The sequence below is a fragment of the Lissotriton helveticus genome, chromosome 3_1, assembly GCF_964261635.1.
Source record: "Lissotriton helveticus chromosome 3_1, aLisHel1.1, whole genome shotgun sequence".
NCBI classification, from domain to species: domain Eukaryota; kingdom Metazoa; phylum Chordata; class Amphibia; order Caudata; family Salamandridae; genus Lissotriton; species Lissotriton helveticus.
Window position 1 is genome coordinate 1890579396 of NC_136061.1, and position 27624 is coordinate 1890607019.

Genomic DNA, 27624 nt, shown 5'->3' on the forward strand with positions numbered 1-27624 from the left:
TATTATGAAGGGCTGGGAGGCCCACGGCCTGCGTGAGATGGTGTTTGGGGTTGTGCACTGTGTGTGGCAGGCGTAGGGACTCATGGAAATCTCGTTTTGCCAACGACTCCAAGTCCAGTTCCCGGGAGCGAATGCGAACTTGTTTTTTAATCGCTTTTTTGATTGCCGTGTAATTGACTAGCTCAGGGTCCCAAAGCTCAATGGCGAGGTTGAGGAAATCCTTCGCCGCGGTAAGGGTTGCTGACCAAGGGTTCACAGATTCCGTGAAAATATATTTCAGGACTGCCTTCAGTGTCTTGTCTTGTCTTGTGCCACTGTTGTGAGATAGTAATATTTGCTCAAGGCAGCCATCTCTTCCAGCTTTTGTAGGTTGAGCGAAAATTCTATGCGGACAAGACTGTTTCTAGTGCACTTGGGTAGATGAAATAGTCTCTTATAGGCTCTGCAGTGTGATCCAGGAGTACCAGGTCGTCGGCCTATTGCATGAACTGGATTTTGGTCCCCCGATCCTTGGAGTAGCTAAGGCTGCCCCGGACAGGGCTATCTCCATATCTGCTGTGTATAGATTAAACAACAGTGGTGTTAAAACGCACCCTTGTTTTAGACCTCGATCCGTGTCAATTTTCTCAGATGCATGGTCACTCGAAAGTTTGATTCTGACACACATTTTTTGGTACAGTGACTGAATTGCTCATAGCAGGGTCGGATTGATATTCCATTGTGCCCGTTTTCTCCATAGGATGGCGCGATCTACCCCATCGAACGCTGCAGAGTAGTCGATAAAGCAGGCGAATAAAGGGAGGCTTTTGCGCAACCGTGCTTGGTAGACCAGGTAAGAAAGTGCGGTGATGTTATCCACGGTTGAAGACCCAGGTCTAAATCCGGTTTGGCAGAGGGGCAAAAGACCTTCTTCGTTTGCCCAATCTGCAAGATCTGACAAGATGGCATGGGCGTAGGCTTTGCCCTCGATGTCAAGGAGGGCAATCATTCGGTAGTTGGACGGGTCTGATTTAGGCTCTTTTTTGTGGATTGGGTGTAAGAGCGAGCCTCTCCAGGAGTCTGGCCCATCCCCCAGGAGCCAGCGTTCGGCGTATAGGTGGGCCAGGTTTTCGGACCAGAATTCTATGTTCGCTTTAAACAATAGGCCTCGGAGCTACGTTTTGCCTGATTTTTTTAAAGATTTTGGACACTAGCAATTTTCCAGGGGAGCCTTCTTGTGGGTAATGGTATCTGGTTCTTCTCTTGCTGTAATGCATTTTTTGAGTGAGGGACGGCTGGTCTTCGTTCTATAGAGCTTTTATGTGGGCGCCCCAGATAGAGGCCTCAAAGGAGTTTTCTCTGTGATTTATGCCTCTTCCGAGATTGCTTAAATAGCTCCAGAACTCTTGCGATTTCCCGGGGCTCAGCAGGTCAAAAATGTTCAGCCATTGTGCTTCGCAATGTTCGCGTTTTGCGTCCCACACCTTCTTCGAATGGCTTTTTGCGGCCTCTTGTAGCTGTTTTTTGTCTGAAGCTGTGCCATTTTTCCTGAATGCTTTTAGTTTTATATTCAGATGTTTGGCGCTTTCTTTAATTGCCCGGTTGAATCCGAGTTGAATCCGAGTGTGGATGGTGGGTGCCAACGAGTTGCACTTGCTGTGTCCCCTCTAAGTGTCGCCGCTAAGGTCCCGGTAATTCCATCCCATGTTGCTATTGCACCCTTGTTGTGGTCACTCGGTGGCCAGCCTGTCCACGAATTTGTCCAGTTATTGAACGTGATGGTTGCTGCCTGCCCCCATTTAATTCTTCTGGGTAGCTTTATTAGTTCTTTGCCGTTTGCCACCCCAATGTATTGTAGCCCAGGGTGTGTTTTTGCTGTTAGGTTCAGTGTGATTGTTAAGGCGGCATGGTCGCTGTCGCTGCGCTTGTGAACTGAGTAATCCGACATCAACGGTGCAGTGTGTCAGTTAGGATGATATAGTCAATCGTCGTTTGATTGTTGTACGTGGGGGCAACAAAGGCCCCTGGGCTGCTCCTTAGACGGACTGAGTGTGCTGTCTCCAGTTTGTAAGGCGTTCAGTGCATTCCTACCCCCAGACTGGTGACTTTGTGTGGGTGTGACCCCTATTTTGTGGATGTTGAGGTCACCGAGAATGATGCAATCCAATGACGGGAATTGTAGTAATAGGGCCGCTAGATGATTTATTAACATGGGCAAGTTGGCTGAAGACCCATGCGGGTTATGGTAAATGTTGATCACTAAGATAGGAAAAATTCCGTTGGTCGAGAGGGAGCCTTTCAGAATGCCCGCCTGGAGCATGTTGGGTTGGTTATTTATTTCCGTGAATTCTAGATTCAGCGAGTGCTTGATATAGACACATATCCCCCCTGATGGTCTTCCGAATATGTTGGTCTTTGTAGCGGGTTTGCCGTATTCTGCATATCCTCTTAGTGATAGTGGATTAGTTACCCACAATTCTTGTATGCAGATAATATCTGCCTCCTCCAGGAATGTCACTGCGGCATGATTTTGTAACAGCGTTTTGAGTCCTGTGACATTCCAGGTCATAATTTTTAAGCTCTTAGTGGTCAGGGTTTGGTTTGTGTGTTTCACTTGCCCATTGGTCGTGCGTTGAGAGAAACGACCTATTTCTCCAGGGCAGTGCGTGTTAGGATCTGGGGTTTAATGCTAACGGCAGCCAGGACCAGTCTTTACTCGTGCACCCCCTTGTTACGCACGAACGTTTGCCTTGACTCAGGTTTGTTGTTATCTTAATTGGGGTTCTGTTGGTTAAGCTTGTGCTCGTGCTGCCTTTGGACCCCTGGAGAATGGACGCAGCATGTGGGGCATGGTCAGGGAGAGCGTTCAAGCGTGTGTTCCCCCCAGTAGGCTGTTCCTGGTTTTCCGAGCTGAAGAGCGGGTGATGAGTTTTTAATATTGAAGGGTATTTTTGTACGGGCTGAGGCTTTATTTTTATACCCCAGCTTTCCAGTAGCGAATGTTGTGTCTTCAGTGCCTCTACCATGTTTGAGCTGGTGAAAGTTAGCTCTGTAGTTTCATTTTTCTCCTCCGGGTCCGGCGGAAGGAAGGAAATGGTCTCAATATCGGTGGTTTTTGTCCCTTCCAGCCCTGGGATGTTTGCGCAGAGTGTTAAGAGATTGCTGCGGTTGAGAATGTCCCACTTGCCCTGTGAGACGTATTCAGGGTACAGCATTATTTTCTGGTCCTGGTGTGTCATTTGAGTTGGGATGTTGGCAGAGGCCACGTCCTTCCAGTTTTTGGCCTGTATGCCAATGAGCGGTGGATGTGCCGCACTGGGGGAATGGATGTTTGCCTGGTTTATTGGCCCTGTTGTCTGCTGAGGTGCCGCCACGAGAGGTGGGCTAAGTGGTCTGGTGCTGAGTGACCAATTCCCGGCCTGCTCGGGTTTAAGGCCAGAAGTGCCTTGGGGTGCACGCTGGGAAGTTTCCGACATTGCATTGGTCGCTATTAATTTGTAGGCGGCTGATGGCGCTTGGGTCACTCTGCTCAATGTGGTCTTTGTGTGAGCGGAGGGCTGGTAACTTGTTGGGCAAAACTCGCGGTCACTTAAAGGGGCTTGATTTACCTCCCCATCGCAATGTCCTTGCGGGTCGGGCACTTGGTTTTGTGTTTTCAATGCCAGAGCTGGCTGGGGGGCAGCAGGGTAGGCCAGCATGCTCGGGACTATTGCTGAATTAGTTGTATGTAAGGCTTCCACGGATGACTCAATTTTTCCTGTCGTTTTAGTTATGGCTGCCGGGTGGGTCACTTTCTGAGTCTCGGTGTGACCGGGCATCTGGTTATCGGGCAATAGCCATTGCCGAATTGAGCTGGTGGCGTGTGATTTATTTTTTCTCTCCTTGTTGAGTTTTCTTATTTTTTTCTTGTTTTTCCTGGATAGATTTTGGAGTTCTGGACTAGCCAGTTTGAGTGTATAATGAGGGTCTTGATTGTTAGCCTGAGTCAGGGTAGCATTTATTCCGCTCACTTTGATCGTCGCTGAAGGCACCGGGCCCGCGTTCTTCTCCCCTTCTGGAATTTCTATGCTGCAAATTTGAGGGTTTGTTGTGCCTTGTGTTTTTGGAAATGCGTGGGCAATGTCCTGTGCAGATAAATTCTGATTCTTGCTTGCTTCGTTCTTAAGATCCTCGATTAATGTGGTCATGATGTTTGGAAATTTTTCTAGACTGTGCAGAATTGGACTGCAACCGCATGACTCTGGCTTTAGGTGAGTGCTGTCCTGTGCTCTGTGATTCAGAGAGTTCAGGTGACCCAATTTAGAGTCTATCCCGGAGATCAGACCCACAACAATTTGTAAAATGTTGATTTGGGCGTCGAGCTTGTCCGCGTGCATTATTGCTGCGCCTGTCATTGAGATGAGAGCCTCGTTGATCAGCGATATATGGTTTGTAATCAATGGGGGCTTCTCCCCCTTGTCCGCGCATCTGCTCGCAGAAGTTGGAGGCTGGGCCATTTTGTCGTATTCCAGGGCGCTCGATCTTGACAAATTCGGGGACTGGGTTTGTGGAATGCCAGGTGATGTCGGAGTTCTTCCTTCATTATCGACATAAATGCTATTAGGCACGTCGGGCATAGTCGCTCCGTTTGGAGTGGGACTCAACTGAGGTTCCTCCAGGCATTGATGATTCGGAACTGGGAGGCTTGTATGGAAAGGCCTAGGTGGAACCACATTTGGTGTCGCGGGTTTGAGAGATGTTCTACCGTGGAGAGTGATTATTGTTGGTGAAAGAGGAATGCCGAATGCCCGGGGGGCTGTGGGGCTTGGAATCTGCCCATCCTCCGTGTCCTTGTTAATGGATGAGTTGATCGAGGTCGGGCGGGGTTCAGCTGGAATGGGTGCTTCGGGGCTCCGGAAATCTCTTATGTCTCTGTTTCCTACTGGCCCGGTGGATGTTTCATTTGCACTAAGGCAAGTCTTGTGGGCTGTTGACTTAGGTGGGCTGTGGGTCTTCCCCGGTGGGGCTGCTGGTATCGGAACTGAAAAGTTCCAGTGACGTCGGTGTTGCTCCGGTTGCTCCGGCTGCTCCTTTTTGTTCCCCATCTCTGAGCCCTAGCCCTAAGTAGGAACCCCCTATTCCTGGGGGGTAGAATAGCTTCGCCTTCTGTCTCCTGGCTGATCTGTGAGGGCGAGGCTTCTCCTGTAGTTCTATTAGGTTCGAATTTCCGGTCCTCATTATTTTCAAAGTTTTGGTTATCTCACCTGTTTTGACTGGGCACAGCGCCCACAGCTTAGGTGGGGGGGCTAGGCGGAGCAAGCCTCTACGCCCTCCAACAACACCGGGATCTGCGGGCTCCACTTGTGGGGGGGGCAGCCGGGGGACCTCGGCGTGACTGGTGGGGCTCTCACTGCCCGCCAACGGCTCACCGCACGCTACTACTGCTAGTCTCTCTGGGGAGAGGCGAGATATAGCGTCTCCGGCGTTTACCTGCAGCGTTTACCTACTCCCTGCGAGGGAGGTTGGCTCACAACCTGGCGCTGTGTGTGATGGGAGCGACTGGCCACTCGGCGTTTTCCTGCGGTGTTTTCCTGCTCCCTTTAGGTGAGATCGGCTCGCTTTGATAGAAGCGGCTGGCCACTCCTGGCCGCTCCTGGCGCTGGAGGGAGATGGAGATGGCCCCTGCCTCAAGATTGCCTTGTTACCGCTTCCACTGTGGCTCCCGCCGCCTCAGCCGAGTCTCGGCAAAATCCGGGCCCCCCAGCGGGGAAACAGTCAATCGCCCCAAGCCGCGGGTTACCTCTGCCGCGGGATTACCTCTGCCGCCGAGTGCACTGGAGGCGGCTGGAAGGGTGGGTTGGTGCTCACAGCCACCGGATGGGAGCCCGCGGCTCTCTCGCTTAACTAAGTCCGGTCCGAACTGGTCCGGGACTGGCTGGCTGGCTGAGGTCCAGGTCCAGGTCCAGGCACTCACCAGGCTGTCTCTCGTAGGGTGCGGTCCCCCCCGGGCCGTTGGGTCAGACAAGCTGTTGAGGCCGCCGGACTGCCGCGACCAGGTTAGCGACTTGGGCTCACCGCAGCACACTGTCTGCAGCACTGCCTACGTGAGCCAAACCGGGACCGGAGCAAACCTCGGCAGCTCCTGTCTCCAGCCAATGCAGATGCTGCAGCTGATTCACGTACCCGCAGCCTCCTGCTCCTTCATGCCCACGCTGGTCTGCTGGCTCCCCCTCACCGGACCCGCCACTCGCCGGGTTCAGGATCAATCCCGGACCTGGGTGCTGCCACAACCGGATCCGCTGAGAGTCCGCTGGGGGGAGGTTTAGGAAGAGGCTTAGCTTTCCTGCAGCCCCCCATGATCTATCCAGGCAGGCGTTTGCCAGGCGGCTTGCCGGGAGCTTCGCGTGGCGGTGCTCGATGCTGCTCGATGGAGTTCGGCGTTTGGCGTTCTGTTCTCTGCTCTCTACTGCACTCTGCTGGACAGGAAGTAGGAAGTGAAGGGCAGGGTGGGTGCATATGTTGATGGGCTGCCCAATATTACAACATTTCTGGGCCGATGAAGTAAATACATCTCTGCTATACTTGGAGTTCACCCACAGGTAACCGTAAGGCTGGTATTTTTTGGGGTCATGGTAAATCACAAATCTATGCCCTGGAAAAAAATTAGCTACTGTTTTATTTGATTTTACTTGCATGAAGAGAAATTTGTAAATATTGGATTAAAAATGTTGCCCCAACTACTCTAGAATGGATTAACTCTGTGAAAAATGCAATAGAGATAGATAGTGCATCCCTGAATGAGAGAAGTAAGACTTTTGGCTACCCTGTATAAATTGGTTGGAAAGTGGGGCGCTCACAGTCCAATGATTATGCCTCTACACTAAGATACTTCACCACTCCAGTGTATCTGTGGGTAACTCAGAGAGTGGGTCAGAATAGATCAACCCCGAAAGGAGAGGTTCTGTGTGAATTGCATCTATTTGGATACAGAGCTCTCTGGTTGGCGCCAATCAAGAGGAGGACCTCAGACAAACCCAAAACAACTCTCTTTATTTCCAATGGTGAATGCGGACAAAAAATAAAAATAAAATAAAGAAAGGTGCCAATGTTATTGATTAAACAGCTAAAACACAGATAGATAGATAGATAGATAGATAGATAGATAGATAGATAGATAGATAGATAGATAGATAGATAGATAGATAGATAGATAGATAGATAGATAGATAGATAGATAGATAGATAGATAGATAGATAGATAGATAGATAGATAGATAGATAGATAGATAGATAGATAGATAGATAGATAGATGGAGATACGTTGATATATTCACTGACAGAACTAAATGTTAAAAATCACATAGATAGGGGCTGAAATAAAACAAAAAATAACGCTGAGTTGCACCAATTTGAGTTTACTGAGCTAACTATAACCTGAACCTCGCCATACACTACATATGACTTCACATAATACATCTTTTGTGGCATGTTAAAGGACATCTTTAATGACCTCCCTGATTACATCCTAAATCAATCCCCACTCATTTTTTTGCCTTCACTTCTTTTTAGAAGGACAGGAACAAGGGAACCCTAATCAAACGGAACAAGGGTAATAAACGTATTATCAAAAAAACAAAGGCTCCTGTGGACACTTAATAAATAATCTCAATGTCTATGGCCACAATGGCAATATATTAGGTTATAGTGATATTGGAGAGAGAAGGAAGCAAATACACCTCTGATTTGTTTTTGAATCAAAAATATTTATATAATCCTTGAAATGAAATACTGGTACAAAGTGATACATTTGAGCATATAGGGGATCAATAGGATGGCGAGTGGACTTTGTCTGCCTGCCATCCTATCGGGAACTGGGACCGCCTGCCATAAGGGTGGGAGTCCCGTGGGGGCTATTAGAATACACCCGCCACAGTGGCGGGCACATCCTGCATTCCTGTCATTGTGGCGGGCAGTGCACTCAGCACCGCCTGCCACAATGCCAGAAAGGCATGTTGTGCACTTCCATGCACAACATGGCAGGCACCCCGCGATGACTGCCATGTTGTGCATGGAACTGACCCCCCATGTGCACCCCCACCCCCAGAGACCATTCACCTTCGTTACCAGGGACCATTCACCTCCACCAACAGGCAAATTAGTTGGGGGATAAAAATATGATAATGGGCGGGATTCAATAGTTGTCCCAACACTGTTGTGGCTCCAATTACAGATATGCTCCACAGTGCGGGGATCCTTAACATTTACCAACACACAATCGCCTTCTATGGTTTTGGGACTGTGGCCCACCTAAGGGAGCCTACGTACCATCAATATTTCACTGGTAATGTGGGAAGGTAGTGGTATGATGTTATTGAGCCAGTAGGTGACTTTATTTTTTAGGGACATATACGATTCCTGACTAGGATTGCTTATTTCATGAACCTCTGTCAGTACTACCCGATAAGGGCTCGTTTCAGGGGGCAGATCAATTCTGTAATGCCCCTGGGAATCTGCTACAGATAAATTCCGACCACTCTCTTTTGATTTTGCTATAGTTGCTGTGGTGCCCATTCTTGAGGTATTAATAAGTACAGGCGGGGCTGCAAAGGGTTTTGCCATTGGTACACTGGTATATCTGAGATAGGTGGCACAATAGAAGGGGGGATTTGCGCATTACAGACCCATCAAGTACAGTATTCAGTTGAACATTACCCAAATGTGAAACATTTGACTTTGTACTGTCCGCAATACCCCGAGTGACTTGTTCTAGCTGGGCGAGCTGTTGCTCAATGCGCATGAGTCTCTCTTCCAGTGGTTAAAGTGAGGATCTCAATGAAGTGCCTAGTTTTGAAAGTACAGAACTGGTAGTTATGTACGGTTCGTATCATTCGGAGCGTTTGACCCCTTGTGCTTAGATGTTATATCACTGCTACCTGAACCTTTAGCAAGTTTTGCCTTCCTGCCTCGAGCAACAGTGGCAGCAGCCCGCTTCCTGTTGGGCATCGCACCCTCACGTCTTCCCCGCAACTGTCGGGTGTTGGATCTTTCAGGAGAGCTAACCGAGATTGGAGCAGCAATAGTCTCATTGTCCTCTGATATTTGTGTAGCTGGGGAAATTTACAGCTAGATTCATCATTGTTAAATCGGCTCGCAAAGGGCCAGATTCTAAGAATCTGGCCCTTTGCGAGTGCAATTTTTGCATTTGGGATTCATCATCCCAAATGCAAAAATCGCTAATTGCGAAATTGCATATTTGCGAGGAATTGCATTTAAGGAATCTCTATTTGAGATTCCTTAAATGCAATTCATTAACCATTTTCTATTTCCGAATTCGCTATTTCTGGCCGCTATTTACCACGAAGTCTGACTTTGTGGTAAATAGCGAAAACTTAGAAAAATGCACTTTAGTGCATTTTTCTAAGTGGTATGTTACACACACACATGTCCTTTGGACATGTGTGTGCGCAACATCTGGCTACATTTACATTTCAGGGGTGCTACAGGGTGTCCTTTGGACACCCCTGGCACCCTTGAAATCGCATCCTTATTTGCGATTGGCAAATTGTTAATCGCAAATAAGGAATAACTCCCCATTCATTCCTATGGGCCTTTGGGTCCATAGGAATGAATGGGGAGTCATTCCTTATTTGCGATTAGCAATTTTCTAATCGCAAATAAGGAAGCTGTAGAAATCGCAAATAAAATTGCGATTTCTACATGAATCCCATTTTGCAAGTCCTTAATAGCGATTCCTTAATAATCGCTATTAAGGACTCGTAAAACGGAACAATGAAGAATATATGGGATAGTCTTGTTCCCGGGAAATGGATGGGCTATGTATAGTCACTGGGACAACAATAGTGTTAGCTCGTCTGTCCGGCTCGGGTGTGCGAGCAGATGCAAAATGGCCCATGGCTAGGTCTTGCGAGACCCGACGCTCCATTAGACTTATCCCCTGGTCAATGACAGAATTGGCTCTTATTATAAAATTATCCAATGTCCCTGTTAAAGGTATACAACCTTTACAACGCAACTTTTACAACGACCTACCATTACCACGCAATTTTTACAACGCAGGATCCATTACAACGCATACCATTACAACGCATGTATTTACAACGCAGGTACCTTTACAACGCATACCATTACAACGTAAGTATTGGTAAGTATATCATTTTATCAAAAATATTATAAGTTTGGGTTTTTGGGTAAAGGGGTATTTTTAGGGTTCAGGGTCAGTTTTGGGTTTTTGGGCAAAGGGGTATTTTTAGGGTTCAGGGTCAGTTTTGGGTTTTTGGGCAAAGGGGTATTTTTAGGGTTCAGGGTCAGTTTTCAGTTTTTGGGTAAAGGAGTATTTTTAGGGTTCAGGGTCAGTTTTCAGTTTTTGGGTAAAGGGGTATTTTTAGGGTTCAGGGTCAGTTTTCAGTTTTTGGGTGAAGGGGTATTTTTAGGGTTCAGGGTCAGTTTTCAGTTTTTGGGTAAAGGGGTATTTTTAGGGTTCAGGGTCAGTTTTCAGTTTTTGGGTAAAGGAGTATTTTTAGGGTTCAGGGTCAGTTTTCAGTTTTTGGGTAAAGGGGTATTTTTAGGGTTCAGGGTCAGTTTTCAGTTTTTGGGTAAAGGGGTATTTTTAGAGTTCAGGGTCAGTTTTGGGTTTTTGGGTAAAGGGGTATTTTTAGGGTTCAGGGTCAGTTTTGGGTTTTTGGGCAAAGGGGTATTTTTAGGGTTCAGGGTCAGTTTTGGGTTTTTGGGTAAAGGGGTATTTTTAGGGTTTAGGGTCAGTTTTGGGTTTTTAGGTAAAGGGGTATTTTTAGGGTTTAGGGTCAGTTTTGGGTTTTTAGGTAAAGGGGTACAGGGTAAAATTAAGTACAATTAAATTTAAATTACATTAAATTAAATTGAATAAATGAAATTAAATAAAATAAAATAAATTTAATTAAATAAAAATAATTAAATTAAATTAAATTATATTAATTTTAATTAATTTACATTTAAAAAAATATTATAAACTTACCAATACTTACGTTGTAATGGTATGCGTTGTAAAGGTACCTGCGTTGTAAATACATGCGTTGTAATGGTACTTCGTTGTAATGGATCCTGCGTTGTAAAAATTGCGTGGTAATGGTAGGCGTTGTAAAAGTATGCGTTGTAACGTCATACATCCCTGTTAAATGACCATTTGCAGTCATAGTCTTACTCCTGCTTTCTCGTGCAGCCATACTACTAATGCAAAACTTCAGCCTCAAGAGTACTTACAACAAATTCAAACGATAGGTGTGTGTTCTACTGCAGACAAAAGAGGTATGGCCCAGTCCGGTCTCCTCCGGTCTAGAAAGGTCTAAAACGGGCCCGCCCTTGGCCCGGGCATCGCCCGCGCGTGTTCCGCTAAGCGGAAGGAGTAGTCAAATAAATACCTGCAGGCAGAGGGCGGGAGCAAAGCGGGAAGAGGACACAGCTGTGAAGAAACCGGGCTGCTGGTCCTCGCAGTCCCGTGTACTTTAAAACACCAAAAGTCCAGAGCAGGTCCAACCCCTGCAAGCGGCTCCCGCGAAGCGGGGGCCGCGAGCAGTATTTAGGCTGCAGGCAGAGGGCGGGAGCAAAGCGGGAAGAGGACACAGCTGTGAAGAAACCGGGCTGCTGGTCCTCGCAGTTCCGTGTACTTTAAAACACCAAAAGTCCAGAGCAGGTCCAACTGCTGCAAGCGGCACCCGCGGAGGGGGAGCCGCGAGCAGTATTTAGGCTGCAGGCAGAGGGCAGGAGCAAAGCGGGAAGAGGACACAGCTGTGAAGAAACCGGGCTGCTGGTCCTCGTAGTCCCGTGTACTTTAACCGCTTCCGCACTACCACGTTTTCCCGCTGTGCGCTGGAATTTCAAAAATGCGCTGTTTATGACAAAGCCAGCTCGTCATCCGCGTAGCGCAGGTAACGGCCATGACAAGCTGGCTTTGTCATTAGCGCGGAAGGGGTTAAAACACCAAAAGTCCAGAGCAGGTCCAACTGCTGCGAGCGGCCAACATATTAAACTCTTTTCTGCCCGGTCAACTTGTTGACCTGGCGGAAAAGCGGTGGATGGTCTTTCCGTCTGCTGCGGTCCCCCCGCCATAGAAATATGGTGGGGGGAAATGGGTGGCGGGCGGGGAAGGATATCGGGCGGATCGCCACTGCCATGCGGGCGGTGGTAATCCGCCCGAGATCCTAATGGGTCCCATAGTTCTGAGTGAGAGGTGTCTCAATGAAAAATGGAACATAGGAAATTAGTGACATATATGTGAAATATATACAAGATTTCCAATGCTTCATATAAACAATCATTCGCATATATAGATACAGTGATCAGTGATGGTAAGCAATGGTTTGTTTATGCAACTTGTCGACTGCGTTTTAACCATGTGTACAGTGTAGGGTGCTATGTGCACCACCCACCACAATGCTGTGGCTGCACATTGTGCATTTGCATGCAGAACGTAGCAGGCACCGCGCTGTGCCTGCCACGTTGTACACGCAAATGCAGGGGGGTACCATAGGTACCCCCCATGTGCACCTCCCATCATCCTGGGTGCCCGCAACGGGCTCCCAACTGCGCACACCGCATGCCTTTCCGTGGTGGCAACGCTGCCACGTAAAGGCTGCTTCCCGCCTGCGTAGTAATATGGATGGCGGTGTCTAGCTGACACCGCCGGCATATTCAACCCTTTTCCACCTGGTAGAAAAGCGCCGGACGATCTTCCCCTGCCATCATTATATGACAGGGGGAAATGGAAGGCGGGCGGGAGATAATGTTGGGTGGATCGCCACCGCCATGCGGGCCGCGGCGATCCGCCTGACATTATAAAAGACCGGCAAGATCTGTTTGAAATGTATGTGGGAATGTAAGTATTGCAGGCTAACAAAGAGACTTTTTTCCATTAACCCTATATGAAAACTCCTGCTCAGGCAGTGCTCATTAGTACGTCTAAATATTGCACCTTAGATCTATAGCGCAACATGGTACTAAAACCAAGATGAATGCTGGACTGTGTAACTACACTGCCAACAATTTCTTAAAAGATTTAATATTGTTTTCAAAAGTATTCTAGGGAAACCCATGATGACAGGCTCGTTTTTGCAAAAAGTTTGAAATATAAGGACAATCAAATAGCTGTGATGGCCAAGGAAGCAGTATGGATTTGAAAAACCTAGTCAATTTACTAGATGTTTGGTAAGAGAAAGAAGCACATTTGTCAAACTTCGAGTCTGGGATTTGGATTGGGATAACACTTCAGTAAGTGAACTGAAGGATGAATAATAGCTCACTCTCATGAATTTAAAGCATTCCACCAAGAAAAATATTCAATTAGGTTTTCGGTTAAAACATAGTACCAAAATCCAGGTTAATGCTGGACTGTGGAACTACACTGCCATCAGTTTCTTTTAAGACATTTTTGTTTTAAAAAATGATCTAGGGGATCCATGATGACATGTTCGTTTTTCAAAAGGTTTGAAACATAAGGAAAATCAAATAGGTGTGATCCCTAAGGAAGGAATATGGCTAATTGGCTTCAAAGATGTTTTGTACAAGAAAGAAGCACATTATTCAGACTTTGAGTCTGGGATTGGGATGACACTGCAGTCACTCAACTGAAGGAAAAAACTGCTTACTATCATGAATTTACACCATTCCACCGAGAAAAACATGTGATTATGATGCTCGTTAAAATAGATTTGGTTACAGAAATTTCCAAATCCCTAAATGTGTTATATTTTTATTTTTAAAACAGAGCTTACCTTATGGCCACGATTGCAATATATAATGTGAAAATACTAAATATCACTGTAGCGTCTAAAAATTTTATGGCTTCTTCTGCTAGTTGATATCCAATAAGAGAAAATATCATAACAATACATAAATAAGACAGCAAGTCCCAAAACCTGTAGAAAGAAAAATCAGATTTAAATTCGTTCATGTTATGTTAATATACAGATAGTGTCATGCAATCCTATGGACACATTAATAAAAAAAAATCTAAATATAATTAGTGCAACAATGACAGTTAGAATATTATTATAAACAGATGGAAATTACACCACCTACGTTATAGGTAGGATTGCACTTCCACAATAATCTTTCAAGGTTTCAATGCATCTGTTTATTCAATTACTAGCAGCCCGTCCCGACGTTGTCTGGGTATGAATTGCTGCCGGCCAGTAGTATATTGTTTTGTAGGATTTCGTTTTGATAGCATTTCTTATCTGTGACAGACCTGTGAAACGCTCCGATTCACAGTGCACTGTTGATGCACTTAAGAGTGCGCGTTCAGTAGTGTGTGAACTCGAGTTTCCCTACTTTATTTTTCCTTGCAATATTATATAGCGCAAACTCGACAACATGGATTGAGCACAATTTACATTACAGAAGAACACATTCATTTGTGGTAGGCACGGGGAGAAAAAGCGATTTGCCTGGAATCTCAGGATGTTGAGCTGATGCTGAGATTCGAACGTAGCTCCCCAGCTCTAAAGTTCGCAATTCTAGAACTTGTGGCGGGAGGTGTGTCTAAAAGTGTATGTCGGTGCTGGCCATCAATGAGAGAGACCTGTGCATTTTTGAAATGGGTGGTGAAAAAATATGAGTATGTTGCTGGAGATGTGGGCCGCCGTGCCACCAATGTACTTTCCGGGGGAGGGTAAACACCCATTATTCCGCAACTTTCTTTCCGCATACCATCACTCCGCATACTTTCATTACAAAAGTACCATGACTCCGCAATGCCATTATAACGCATGGCATTACATTTTATATGCTTTTACCACACGAAATTCGTTGTAAATGCATGAATGGTAAAAACATGTTTTTTTAATGTTTGGAAAAAGTAAGTATGGGTATAGGGGTATATGATTTGGGGTACTGAGGTATATGTTTTGGGGTGTTTGGGTATTTTAAGGATTCAGATATAGTTTTGGGTTATGAGTTACAGGGGTAGTTTTAGGGTGCAGGGCTAGGTTTGGGTTTTGGGGTACAGGGGTATTTTTAGGGTTCAGGGGTAGGTTTGGGTTTTGAGGTACAGGGGTATTTATAGGGTTCAGGGCTAGGTTTGGGTTTTGGGGTACAGGGGTATTTTTAGGGTTTAGGGATAGGTTTGGGTTTTGGGGTACAGGGTATATTTATAGGGTTAAGATGGGTTAGTGTTTAAGGGTGTTGGGGTATTTTAAGGAGTAAGGGTGGGTTATGATTATGGGGTGCAGGGGTATTTAAAGGGAGCAGGGTGGGATTAGCACACGATATGAGACATGGCATGAAGGGCGGAACGTACCACACGCCCCCAGCGTGTGTCACGCCCCCAGCACACGCCCACAGCACAACGCAGACACGCCCACAAGGGTTCTTTTACCTTTTAAATGTATATGGTGGAGGGGCATGGCCAAGATGGCGGGGTAAGCGGTTGCACTCTTTGCAGGCTCCCCCGAACCGGAGCCCTTAAACCGTGATTCAGCGCAGATCTCCCCCCGATCCACGGTGAAATTGCAGCGGAGTCGGAGAAGCGACCACTGATCCGTCGCTGAGCCCACACTCTCCGGGGAGGCTGCAGCGGAGAGGCTCCGAAGAGCGACAACAGCCGAAGCGGAGCAGAGGCGGAGCCCTGAACCGAGGCCCTCTGGGGGAAAGAGAAGCATCGAGGCCCGGCTCGAGGCAGAACCGAGTACCGCGGACTGCCAGACAGTGGAGGCAGGACTTCGTGGGTGCCAGAGGTAGAGAGGTCCCGGGGCGGTGGAGCGCCCAGAGACGTCCGGCGACAACACCGGAACGTCTCACCAGCCGGAGACCTCTACGCAACGCCGGGGACGCGGCCTACAGATGGAGCGGCACGGTCCCCTACCCCAGGCTGAGCGGCGACGGAAACGGTTACTGGCGGGGAGGGGAGAAGGCACCGGCATCGACAGGGGGTGCCCCGAAAATCGGCTCCCTGTGGCGACATTGCAAGGCGGCCTGCGGAGGCGGCGGGCCCCGATTCGTCTCCGCCGGAACAGCAAGGCCTCAGTGAGGAGCGGCGGGAGAGACAACCGGCCTAGAGCCAAACGATATAGGTGAACACCGGGCCCTCACATGCCCGACCGGACCTCTGGTGGCCATAAACATCATAGGCAGACAGAATATTGACCAGGGACGGCCGTTGTGAGAAGCGGTCTACGGTGCAGAAGGTGCGCACCCGGCCCGTCCCTTCAGCGTTGTGCCACGTGGCGGGCACCGAATCGTGCGGCCTGGTCAGGCCAGGGGCCCGGATCACACCAAGGAGGGAACTCACCAGGGACAGAGGCTGGAGGGCGAAGTGATCAGAGGTCGGGGTACACACGATATGGCCTTCCCTGATTGAGCCGGCACGAGGTGAAGTGGTGTCGGCGGAGAACTCCGGGCCTGGAGTTACGGACACAACGGCCAGAGGTGGTCAACCAGGACAAAGTTGGCACGCAGAAACGACACCGGAGGACATCCAGGAGAGCGGAGTACCGAGGCCTGAAACAATAGGAGCTGGTGGACAGAAACACCCCCTGGATGACCGTGGCATAAGGAGCAATGGCGGCCTGCTGACGCGGCCTGGGGCCTGCAGGGGGTCCGTTGGCGCGCTGCTTACGGGACACTGTCCGGAATTGGAAAAGGAGCTAGGGCCGGTATAGACTCTGTAAGGCCTCTTAAAACAAGCGGAGTCGGTCGAAGGGGGTTGCAGCCCGATTAGTGACACTCCAGAGGGCCGGGTGCGAGACTGGCCAGGCAGTGGCATAACGGGCGAGCCCGGTGAAAGACGGGGTAACAAGTACAATGGCCGGCAACAGAGGGGGCAAGAAAGGGGAGCGGACGTTGCCCGAAATGCTGAACAGGGGAACGACGAAACAAGACAGAGGACAGCACTCGCCGGGCCCCTCAAGAAGCCCACTAGAGGCCGATGGTAGGGAACCACCGGTCACCAGGTCGTTCCTGGAATCTCTCTTCAGTTCCCTGCCCGAAGACTTCCAAACGCTGAAGCCGGAGGTAGCCGGGGAAGTCAGAGAAGTACGGAGAGAGGTTGATAGCCTCGGTGAACGAGTGGCCACCATGGAAGGAGCAGGACACTCCAGGGACGAGGAGATCGGACAATTGCAGCAGGAAGTGCTCCGCCTGAGAGATCAACAATTGGACCTCCAAGCACACAAGAGGACCTCAAAAACCGGTCCCGCCGGAATAACATCCGAGTCCGGGGAGTACCTCCTAAAGAAGAGGGGGAGGACATTACCGGGTACCTGCAAGCCTTGTTTAGCGAGATACTGAGTGAACAAGAGAACTTCTCTATTAGAATCGACAGGGCGCATAGGGTGGGCCTGACACGCCGAGCCTCGGCACCACCACCGGACATCTTAGCCTTCCTACCTGACTTCCCACTTAAGGAACGGATCCTACGTGAAGCACGCAAACAGCAGTCATTGCGCTTCCGAGGGCACACAATCGCCCTCTTCCAGACCTTTCCGCCATCACGCTCCAGAAGCGCAAAGCCTTTAAGATAGCAACGGACTTCCTGAGAGAACATGGGACGCAATACTCCTGGGGACACCCTTTCCGCCTCATCTTTCGATGGAACGGTACCCTGCACCAACTTCGATCCCTCCAGGATACGTGTGATGTACTGGAAATTACCGCAACGGATGGCGATACACCTACTCCACAGCGATGACGCATTACCATGGATGGTTGGCAGCGGGTCTCTAGGCGCCGGTCCTCTGGATCCTCTGCTCGACCGGACTTACCTACTATCCGAGCAGAAATGGACGACGCAGTGCAGGAGGTAGCCAGAGATACCGGCTCGAGTGACATCGCACTGACTGCCTAAGATGACTCCGGGGGCAGATCGACACATCAGCCTTTCCATCGCAGGTTTGGGGGTTTTGGTGGAGGGGTGGCGGGCGGGAGTGTAGTGGCTGAACGTCCACTTCAGTAACTTACCACAGACTTGTCCTCTGAGGACTGAACTGGGACTATGGGGTTCTGGCATTCCACAAGGGAACATGGAGGGGGGGAGGGAGGGAGCAGGGATTGTTCTAAGTTTTGGTCAAGGGATGAGGGGTTGGGGGGGGACGAGAGAATTTTCGTTGGGTGTAGGGGAACCGGGAGGGGTTTGTGGGTCGTCCAGTGCACTATGCGGGTCTCAGCCGCCCTAGAGGCATTCATGTGCTATATGCCGCCAAGGCGGGGTCTTACGCTTTTACTTTCACCATCTCACATGCCGCCCACGACTCTTAGGATAGTGACTCTTAATGTCAGGGGCCTAAACAATCCAGTCAAAAGGAGGGCAGTGTTATCACTACTAGAGAGCACCCAAGCGGATATCTGTCTCCTTCAAGAAACCCACTTGCTGCCCCGTGACTCCCATAGACTACGCTCCCATAAGTTCCCAACACAATTCTTCTCATCCAACAACACTAAAACGGCAGGAGTAGCGATCCTGGTAGCACAACGCTTCAAGGGGGAGGTCTTGCACAAACTTGCCGAACACAAAGGCAGGCTATTAGCTTACAGGTTCAGGGTCGGGGGGTCACCCTTACAATTGGATCCTTGTACAGCCCTAATGACCAGCAGGAACGCTTCTTGCGATCGGCACTGATAGACGTCACCGCCTCGCAAGACAGGCACATTATCATCGGAGGAGACTTTAATATGGTCTTTGATTCAGCCCTAGATTGATCCGTCCAACGCTCTCCGGAAGCCGGGGAGTTTCCGGCTGGGTGTAAAGCTCAGTTGTCGGAGGTGGACCTCCATGATCTCTGGCGTTGCATGCACCCCACTGATAGGGAGTATTCCCACTACTCCCACGCACACAAGACGTACGCGAGACTGGACCATCTTCTGGTCATAACTCCAGTGCGTACCTTGACCTCGGCGACGGAGATGGGAGTAATATCCCTCTCGGACCAAGCCCCGGTCTCCGCCACGCTGTGCCTGCCACCGGTATTTTGCCCACCTAGGGTCTGGCGCCTTCGGGACACCTTATTGCATAGGAAGGTGGTGGTTAAACGCATTGCCGGTGCTATCCCGGACTATTTGTCTCACAATGACAACTCTGATACCTCTTTGGCGACACAGTGGGCGGCCTTGAAGGCTGTCCTTAGGGGGGAGTTTCTGGCCATCTCCTCGGCTGAAAATAAGGAACGGCAGAGTAAGAGGGATGAACTCCTTCAGCGAGTCCGGGAGCTCGAACAGATACACCGTCGGACGGGGGCCCCCCGGATCTGGAAGCAGCTTAAGGAGGCGAGGAAACTCTTGACAGCCCTGGACATGGACCGGGCTGAGTACGCTGCGCTTCGTCTGCGCCACACATACTACACCGGGGGGGATCGATGTTGCCGACTGCTGGCTAATAGGTTCCGAGTGAAGCATCAACGGCAGTTGGTGAAGGAGATCGTTGACCCCACAGGGTTGATGGTCACGGAGGACGTCCATATTGCCGAAACCTTCTGAAGGTTCTACGCAGATCTTTACACCGGGGACCCCCGGATGACTCTGCGACTACGGCCTATCTGGATACGGTCACCCTCCCCTCCCTAGCCCCCTCACAGGCAGAGCACCTAGACAGGGAAATTCGAATCGAGGAGGTGATCTCCGCCATTGCCAAACTTAAGCACGGTAAGGCCCCAGGGCCGGACGGATATACATCTCTCTTTTATAAAACGTTTTGCACGTCGCTGGCTCCAATCCTCACCCGTCTATTTAACTCGTTCGCTGCACCGTGGGCCATCCCCCTGATCTCCTGCGTGCCTCTCTCTCGGTCCTCCCCAAGCCAGGAAAGGATCGGTCGCACTGCGGTTCCTACAGACCGATATCTCTCCTGAATATAGATCTTAAGCTATATACCGGGATCCTCGCGGCCCGACTGGCTCCCCATCTCCCAGGGCTCCTGGACCCGGACCAGGCAGGATTCGTCCCGGGCGGCAGACAGTGGACAACACCAAGCGGATTGTCCACCTTATAGAGAAGGCATCCCGCATTCCCGGAGAGAGGATGATGTTAGCGGTGGACGCTGAAAAAGCGCTTGACCGGGTACACTAGCCATATCTCGAACAAGTCCTACTGAAGGTTGGCATGGGGTAGAAATTCCGATCCATGATCCTTAACTGCTATAAATTTCCAACGGCGGTGGTTCGGGTGAATGGCTACAGCTCACGGAGCTTTGACATTGAGAGGGGTACTAGACAGGGGTGCCAGCTCTGACCCCTGCTCTTTGCCCTTTATATGGAGCCCTTCGCTCAACGTATACGCACCAATCCCGCGATAACCGGGGTACGGTTTGGGGGCTTTAACCATACCATAAGTCTTTACGCGGACGACATTATACTGTCATTAGACGACCCTCGGTCGGTCCTTCCTGTGTGCGTTAAGGAGCTGGACTCCTTTGCTGCGGTCGCGGGCTTCAAAATGAATATGGGGAAATCGGTAGCACTGGACATATCCCTTGCGCCGGCCACCAGATCTTACCTACAGGGCCTATTCCCAATGCAATGGTCGTCAGACCTGGTGCCTTACCTGGGGATCCAGCTGGCCCCCATCTTGCCAGCCATGGTGACAGCTAAATACACCACATTGAGCAAGAAGATCCGGGAGGAACTCGGGCGATGGAATCGCAGCACCCTTTCCTGGTTGGGTAGAATAGCGGCAGTGAAAATGACGGTCTTGCCCTAGGTTCTGTACTTGTTCAGGGCCTCACCGCTCCGGCCGCCTACGGGGTGGATCCAACAGACGCAGGCAGATCTCTCACGTTTTATCTGGCAGGGCAGGAAGCCCAGAATGTGGAGGACACTTTCTATGCTGGCCCCTGAGGCTGGAGGGTTGGGGATACCAGATCACCGCAAGTATTTCCAAGCGGCACAGCTGCGCTACCTCGTAGAATGGAGTAGATGGGAATCGGACAAACACTGGCTCTTTCAAGACCAGGTGGTAGCGGGTCGGCCCCTACAAGAGGTGCCGTTCCTGCACCGGATTCATCGTCCAGCAAACTTATATGCCTCCTTTGTCACCAGGATGCCCCTACGGGTATGGGACGCCACCAAAATTGCCCATAATTTTACCACATTCCCGTCGCCACTCACACCGTTGGTAGACAATCCGGACTTTACCCCGGGGATGGAAAAGGGGGCTTTCACCCACTGGCGAGCGGCCGAATGTCGGGCCCTGTGTCATATGTACGGTCCGGAGGGGGTCATTCCTTTCCCGTGCTTCCGACAGGCTTACTCCTTCCCAGAGACCGAAAGACTCCGCTATATGCAAGTTTGCCATTGGGCATTACACCCACATGTGCGGGAAACGGCGGATAGGCAACTCCTGCCTTATGAAAGATGGCTCATGACATGCACGTCCGATGCCAAACTAATTACAGACCTCTATAAGCTACTGCAGCCACCCCCTTCACACCTCTACAGCCCGGGGAGGGAACGTTGGGAACGGGAATTGGGCAGGACACTGAGCCATAAGGAATGGGAGCAGATATCATACAGGGTAAGACACTCAGCATACCACATAGGACTCACAGAAACACTGACTAAGGTCTGTATCTATTGGTACTACACCACAGAACGAATACATGAAATGGACCGCAGTAAGGACAGCGCTTGTTGGAGAGGATGCGGGCATGTGGGCACTCTAACACACATTCTATGGGATTGTCCACTGCTGGACTCATACTGGAAAGAAGTGCTAGATGAGATAGACTCCCATTTCGACACCGAATTACCGCGCTTTCCAGCATACGTACAGTTAGGACTTCCAAACAGGTTAATGTATCCCCTTAGATCTCGCAGAGGTAGACAGATAGCTATTGCACTAGGCTCCGCAGTACAGAACATCTTACAACACTGGCGCACCACTACACTCCCCTCTATCACAGGCTGGCTCCATAGACTGTGGCATGTATTGGGCATGGAGAAACTATCGCTGACAGTGGCAGGGGATATAGAGCAATTTGACGATCTGTTGCAACCGTTCCAATCCTTGTTGCTCACTGAATTCAGGGAACTTACCTGCCCCAAATACCTCCGCCTCTTGAGGCTCACAACTCCTTCAGACCCGACCACTTGAGGGTAAGCTGGATTAGTCTCTTTCATTGAGGTACGACCAGGGTAGATAAAAGGAGATAGGCCTGCGCACTGGACGAGGGGGGGGGGACGGGGGATCCGGAAGTTGGGGCTTGGGGGAACCTTTTAGGGGGAGGGTTATTATTTTCCTGTAACACTGTTCGTCTTCAATAACGCTGCGGACTGGTTTGCATTTAAGAATGCCTATTTGAGATACTCACGCTGCGAGCACGGCCATGACCGCAGTGCCTTGATGCCTTACATGCTCTGTATGCTTCTTTCCTTGTGTTGCACCAATAAAATATATTTTAATAATAAATGTATATGGTGTGCGTCTGCATAGCCTATGTCCTTCTGCTGCAACTGCCCTTTCCAACGCTGTATTGGGTGTTGTGATTGGTGCTGTGGTTCCTGAGATTACCCGCCTCAAAGGTTTGGGCTCTCTCTTTATTATATTAGTATAGATTTCACTAAGAGATGCATCCCTCATCTCGTTGTCACCTCCAATAAGCCCTAATAAAGGAAGGCGCCACGGGGCTTTGCCAATGGCACCTTTTTAGATGGAAAAAGAGGGGGTTTGCAGCTTGCGTCCCCGTCTGCTGCTGCTTGTGAGATAAGGAACCATTACTCGTGCGTAAGATTTATTCCTTCACGAGTTCAACAATATAATCAATAGTATTCCATAATTTTTTCATCGTTCTCATATTCCAAGTATACTTCAAAAGTGGATCACTCCGGAGACAGCCAGGTGGTGCCTAAAATGTTTTATTTAGCATTTTCAAATGTCTGATGTTGCCGAGGCTTTTACACAGACATGTGCTTCCAACATTATTACGAACAAACCAGTGTTATCACCCAATGCATTTCAAACTTTTAGTTCTTCTTCAGGGGTACTGAAAAAAACAAATAAAGGGCCACATCAACCAATGACTAAAAGTAACAGATTCATTCCATTTAAATAATACAGATAAATACATCAGCGTTTAAACAAACATCTCTTAACCCATAGTAACATTTACCGAGTTTGCAGTTCAATTACACAGTGTTCGTAGCGGCCCCTTCGATTTGACCTCACCCTCATGTTTACACATAGCTGAGTTCAAAGACTTAATCCGAATAATGTACTCTCCCCACACCCCTAATCAGTCTAAAAGTCAAGCCTCTAAGTATAGATGTAAAATATACCTGGTCATATACAAAAAGCCAGTGGCTTGTAGCGAGTCTTTTTTCTCCTATGCCATGAGCTTAGCCACAATCCCATCAACCTAAGGTTCCCCTCCTTACTTGTTCTTAAATCCTCAACCCACGTGTCTACCCGCCTCTTTCTTAATTGCCATCACGTGATCTAAATCGGTCACCGTGTAAGTTTTTAACTAGGAAAACTACATTCCCCACCATGCATCTACATTTTTCAACAGAATCCGCATGCTCAAAATTAACACTAAATTTTTTTTTAAACCAACATAATCACCAGTTTGTGAAATCATGCATATGAATCATCGCTAAATACTACACAGTATGTTTATGGACATACAACTAAACCCTCGTACAATAGAACGTAAGTTCAACATAAGATACCTTTTTAGATGGGACAGAGACCTAACCCTCTCTCTGCTAGAGCTGCACGCCCTATTGAGCTAGTTCTCATGGGTACATTTAGTTTGATTCTTTGGCTTTAATATTCTCTGAGCAAGGCCCCCTTGATATGTTTGACATCAGGAAATCTGTGAAAGATTAGATGACTCGGTTATAGGAGCCAAAACCTGGTGGCACTCAGATATTTTAGATGGTGCAGGCAACGGAGACGCTGGTTGGCTATGGGGAATATGATATATTAATGAGTTGCACTGCGGCCTATACCTTAACTCTAATGATATTAACTCATATGCTAGAGTGCTAGACTTAAGTTTGAGACCTATGCTGTCACATGTGCTCTGCCCAGAGCTGATAGGTAAGGGCTGAGGTTCCGTGAATCCTGAACCCGTTCCATAAAGATCATGGTTTCGCTACGAATTTGGTATTAGCGAACTGTAACCAGTTAGTACGGCAAGCCTGAGTGTTTTCGTCACGTTACACTGATGGATTCACTACGTATTTAGGGATTCCTTCTGAACCCTCGGGTTCCATTTTGTATACGGCAGCCATTTTGTGGTTGCCCTCACATAGGCCGATGACTTCGGCCAAACGAGTCTTTAGCACACGTACACTTTAGCTGACTTCTGAATGACCCGAGCGAACGACCCTCTTGCCTGAAGCCGAACTTGTCAGGCCAGTTCCTTTCCCAGTAACTGATCGAGATTGAGGATCAAGGCACAGGAGATCATAAACCCTTTATTGCACACAACTATGTCTTATCTTATTCACACCTGTCTCTGCTCCTTTCTTATGACCTGTTTTACGATGAGGAGATGCCCGTTTTTATGATGGGTTCGATCGACCTGACTGATGAAGAATGTTGGTTCGACCAATGATCGATCGTGGGCTGGGAAACCGAAAAGTGGGTTTTACCGTCATGCGATACCTCTGATTTGGATGCATGTGATTGGTCAGTTTGTAAATGTACGGTATTTGTCTGGAATGTGATTTTTGGCATAAAAAGGATGGCTTGCTTTGTAAAAATTGAGCACTCTCCTACGAATATACAGCCATTGTACTTCGTGGACCTCTGTTTCTGGTTGCAGCCAATAAATTCGTTCTTTGACGTCACCAAGAAGATTCCGTGTCTCTGTGCTTAGAAGACAGGTGAACTCGGAGACTTTGGGCATGTCCCCTGACGCCGCTGGGTCATAAATAACCCGGTTCTTCATTTGGCGCCCAACGCGGGGTGACTTTAGTGGTACCGGTCCGTGCCTGAAGATCGTGAGGAGCTTTGTGTGGAAATTCTGGAGGAAGGCCTGCCACTTCATCGACCCCTGTATGTCGTCGTGGTCCAAAAGTCTTTGCTGCGAGGTTTCCCACTTTCCGACGGCTACAAAGGACTGCTGCCCTGACTGTCGCCCTGTCTTGGAGCCTTTTATGATTTGTAGAGCAAGACGATAGACGGATCTTCTGGCGACGTCATCGATACTTCAGTTAAGTACGAGTGGAGCGTCTCCCAGTCCTTAGTTTTGTTTTTGGGTATCCCTTGGGATCTTTGATTTGGGACTTGCAAGCTCCAAAGCCGATGGACTTGTGTATTCACGAGACTATCGTATTCGATACTCCCTTGAAGTTTGAAGCTAGACTAGAGAGCGAAGATGCCTGGTCTTAGCAGACTTGGAAGAATATTTTGTTGTGGTCGTAATAGGGATTCCCAATTGGAGGACTCGTGTACGGTTCCTCCGATTGGAACTCCAACCTATGAGCTATATGCGAAACATGGAGTGGGCCCCATCGCGTATAATGAAGTATGGATTAGGTACACTAGGAAGGACGGTGTCCTCAAATGGCCCCAATATGGTAGCTTTGACACGGAAGTTTTAGATAATCTAGAAGTTAGGCTCTTTAAGAAGAAAGCCCGGCCGGCAATGTTTGACTCTTTCCGCCTACGGCGAAAAGAAGCCAAACAGAAAGAAATTAAATTAGCAAAGAAAAATAAAAGAGAAAAGGGTATATCGATAATGCAAGCTGCTATACAGTTTAAAGATAATGAAGAAGAACAAGCAAGTGAGCAGTTGCACAGGCAACGTAAAATGGCGGTTGATAAATGCTATCCAGTTTTGCTGCCTCTTCAGCAAGATGCGATGAAGGATCTTGTGAAAGATCCTCTGATGTCACATTTGTTGAATTCGCCACCCCTTATGCTCAGAATGCTACAGCACCTCCGCAACCTCTAGTTACGCAACCTCCGGTTGTTCTGCCTCTTGCTATTGCACAATTGCCAGCAGCTCCTCTTCAGTTGGCGCCTAGTCCCCTGGTGCAGCCTTCTCAAGGGCTGCCGCCTACTTTGATACTTGCTCCGCCTTTATTTCCTACGACTTTTTCACCTGTTCTCGCTGCCTCCACTGCTACTGCTCCTACGTTGACCTTTTCTCAGTCCGCTCTATCTCCTGTCCTGTCAACTTCTCCTTCTGTTCGACAGAGGATGACTGATACTGTTACTAGTCTTCTGTGTCCCTTCTTTGGGTCATTTAGTACGACCCCCGCTTCAGAGCGTAAACAGTTGCGTAGTCAACTGCCTGATTCCCGAGAGAGGGAAGTATTAGATAATTTAGCGCGTAAATGGATCACTCGTCCTTTAGGATATAATATAGAGTCTGCTATGGATGTCTTCCGTCAATGGGAAGAACCGAAGCAGAGATATGTCTTTGATACGATGTGCACGTTCCTTCGTGAGGAATGGGAAGACGGTGATCTGGAACTAACTCCGACTGAGTTGTCCAATGTGCAATCAGAGTTTGCGAAAGGCACGATTGTGGGTCCTGACGTTGAAAGAGTGGTAGCGACGCTGCTTTCGTTCAGGAATGAGTCTCCTTCTCGGTCGTTGTTTGAGCCTGACCCTTCTGTTAGGAGGAAAGTGAAGCAGTACCCGATGAGAGAAGTTCCTCCTGTATGTAAGGACGCTGTTGCGACTAATGCCCCTAATAACATTGATGCCGTACCGGCTCATTTTCAACGTGTTTGGGTACATATTCCGTGGAAACGTGCCGAAGTCTTGGCCCTTAAGCAGACTTTACCTGACCCCCGTAAAAATCCTGCAGGGTATTATAAGGAAATATTACAGACTGCAGAGTCATGCATCATGAATCTAGCGGATATAGACATGTTGTTTGGTAATGTGGTCCCACAGCCTTTATGGGGTTTGATTCGTCATACTGATCATGCGCCGGAGTTAGGTGATACATGGGCTAATATTGGTGCTGCGGATGCACGAAAAGTTGGTGGTGCTAAACCTGAGCCTTTAGTTGCTGATCTTCTGGGTAAGATCATTACTTACATGAAAACTTTATATGCGAGTAAATTGGGACAAATTGTCTGCGTGTAAGCAGAAGAAGGCTGAAACCGTATCTGATTTCTTCACTAGGTTTGAAGAAACGTTTATTGACCATAGTGGTCAAGACATGAGTACCGAAGGTGGTCAACGGTTGTTTGTTGATAAGTTTGTGCATAATTTACTTCCCGAGTTATGTACCAAGTTAAAGGATTCAGAGAGTTCTTGGGCTGTTTCCTCGTCTGCACAGATATTGGCTACTGCACAGTATTACGAAATTAGGGATAAGGATGAGAAGGATAGAGCAGACAAAAAGACTAAGGATTTGAAGACGAAGGTTCTTTAACAGCAAGCGTACCCGCCTCATAATAACCAACGTGAATATCAGCAACCTCAGCAGTTTCAGCGAAACTCCCAAAGGTTTGAGCCTTCTCAACCGCGTTTTCCTGTAGGCCCTAATCAATGTGCATATTGCAAAGAAGAGGGTCATTTTAAAAATAGTTGCCCTGTTTTGTTACAGCGTATGAATGGTGTTTCTGGTGCAAGAGGTCGAGGTGTTCCGCAAGCTTCTAGAGGTAGGGGACGTGGAGGTTTTTCACAGAACGCGCGTTCCTTCCCTCAACAAAATGCAATGAATTGTTTCGATCAGCAGAATAATGCGTCTGGTAGGACGAATCAGTACTATGCTGACGA

At 48.6% G+C, this 27624-nt stretch overlaps 1 protein-coding gene across 2 annotated transcripts in view; it reads right to left on the minus strand.

Moving 5' to 3' along the window:
• Positions 1-27624, minus strand: part of LOC144823936 (sperm-specific sodium:proton exchanger-like) — an 8804346-nt gene that overhangs the window by 6067039 nt on the left and 2709683 nt on the right. For both annotated transcript variants that reach the window (XM_078682870.1, XM_078682871.1), the window contains one exon: positions 13722-13865. In XM_078682870.1, the coding sequence (XP_078538996.1) occupies positions 13722-13865 (144 nt within the window). The remainder of the gene's footprint in view (positions 1-13721; positions 13866-27624) is intronic.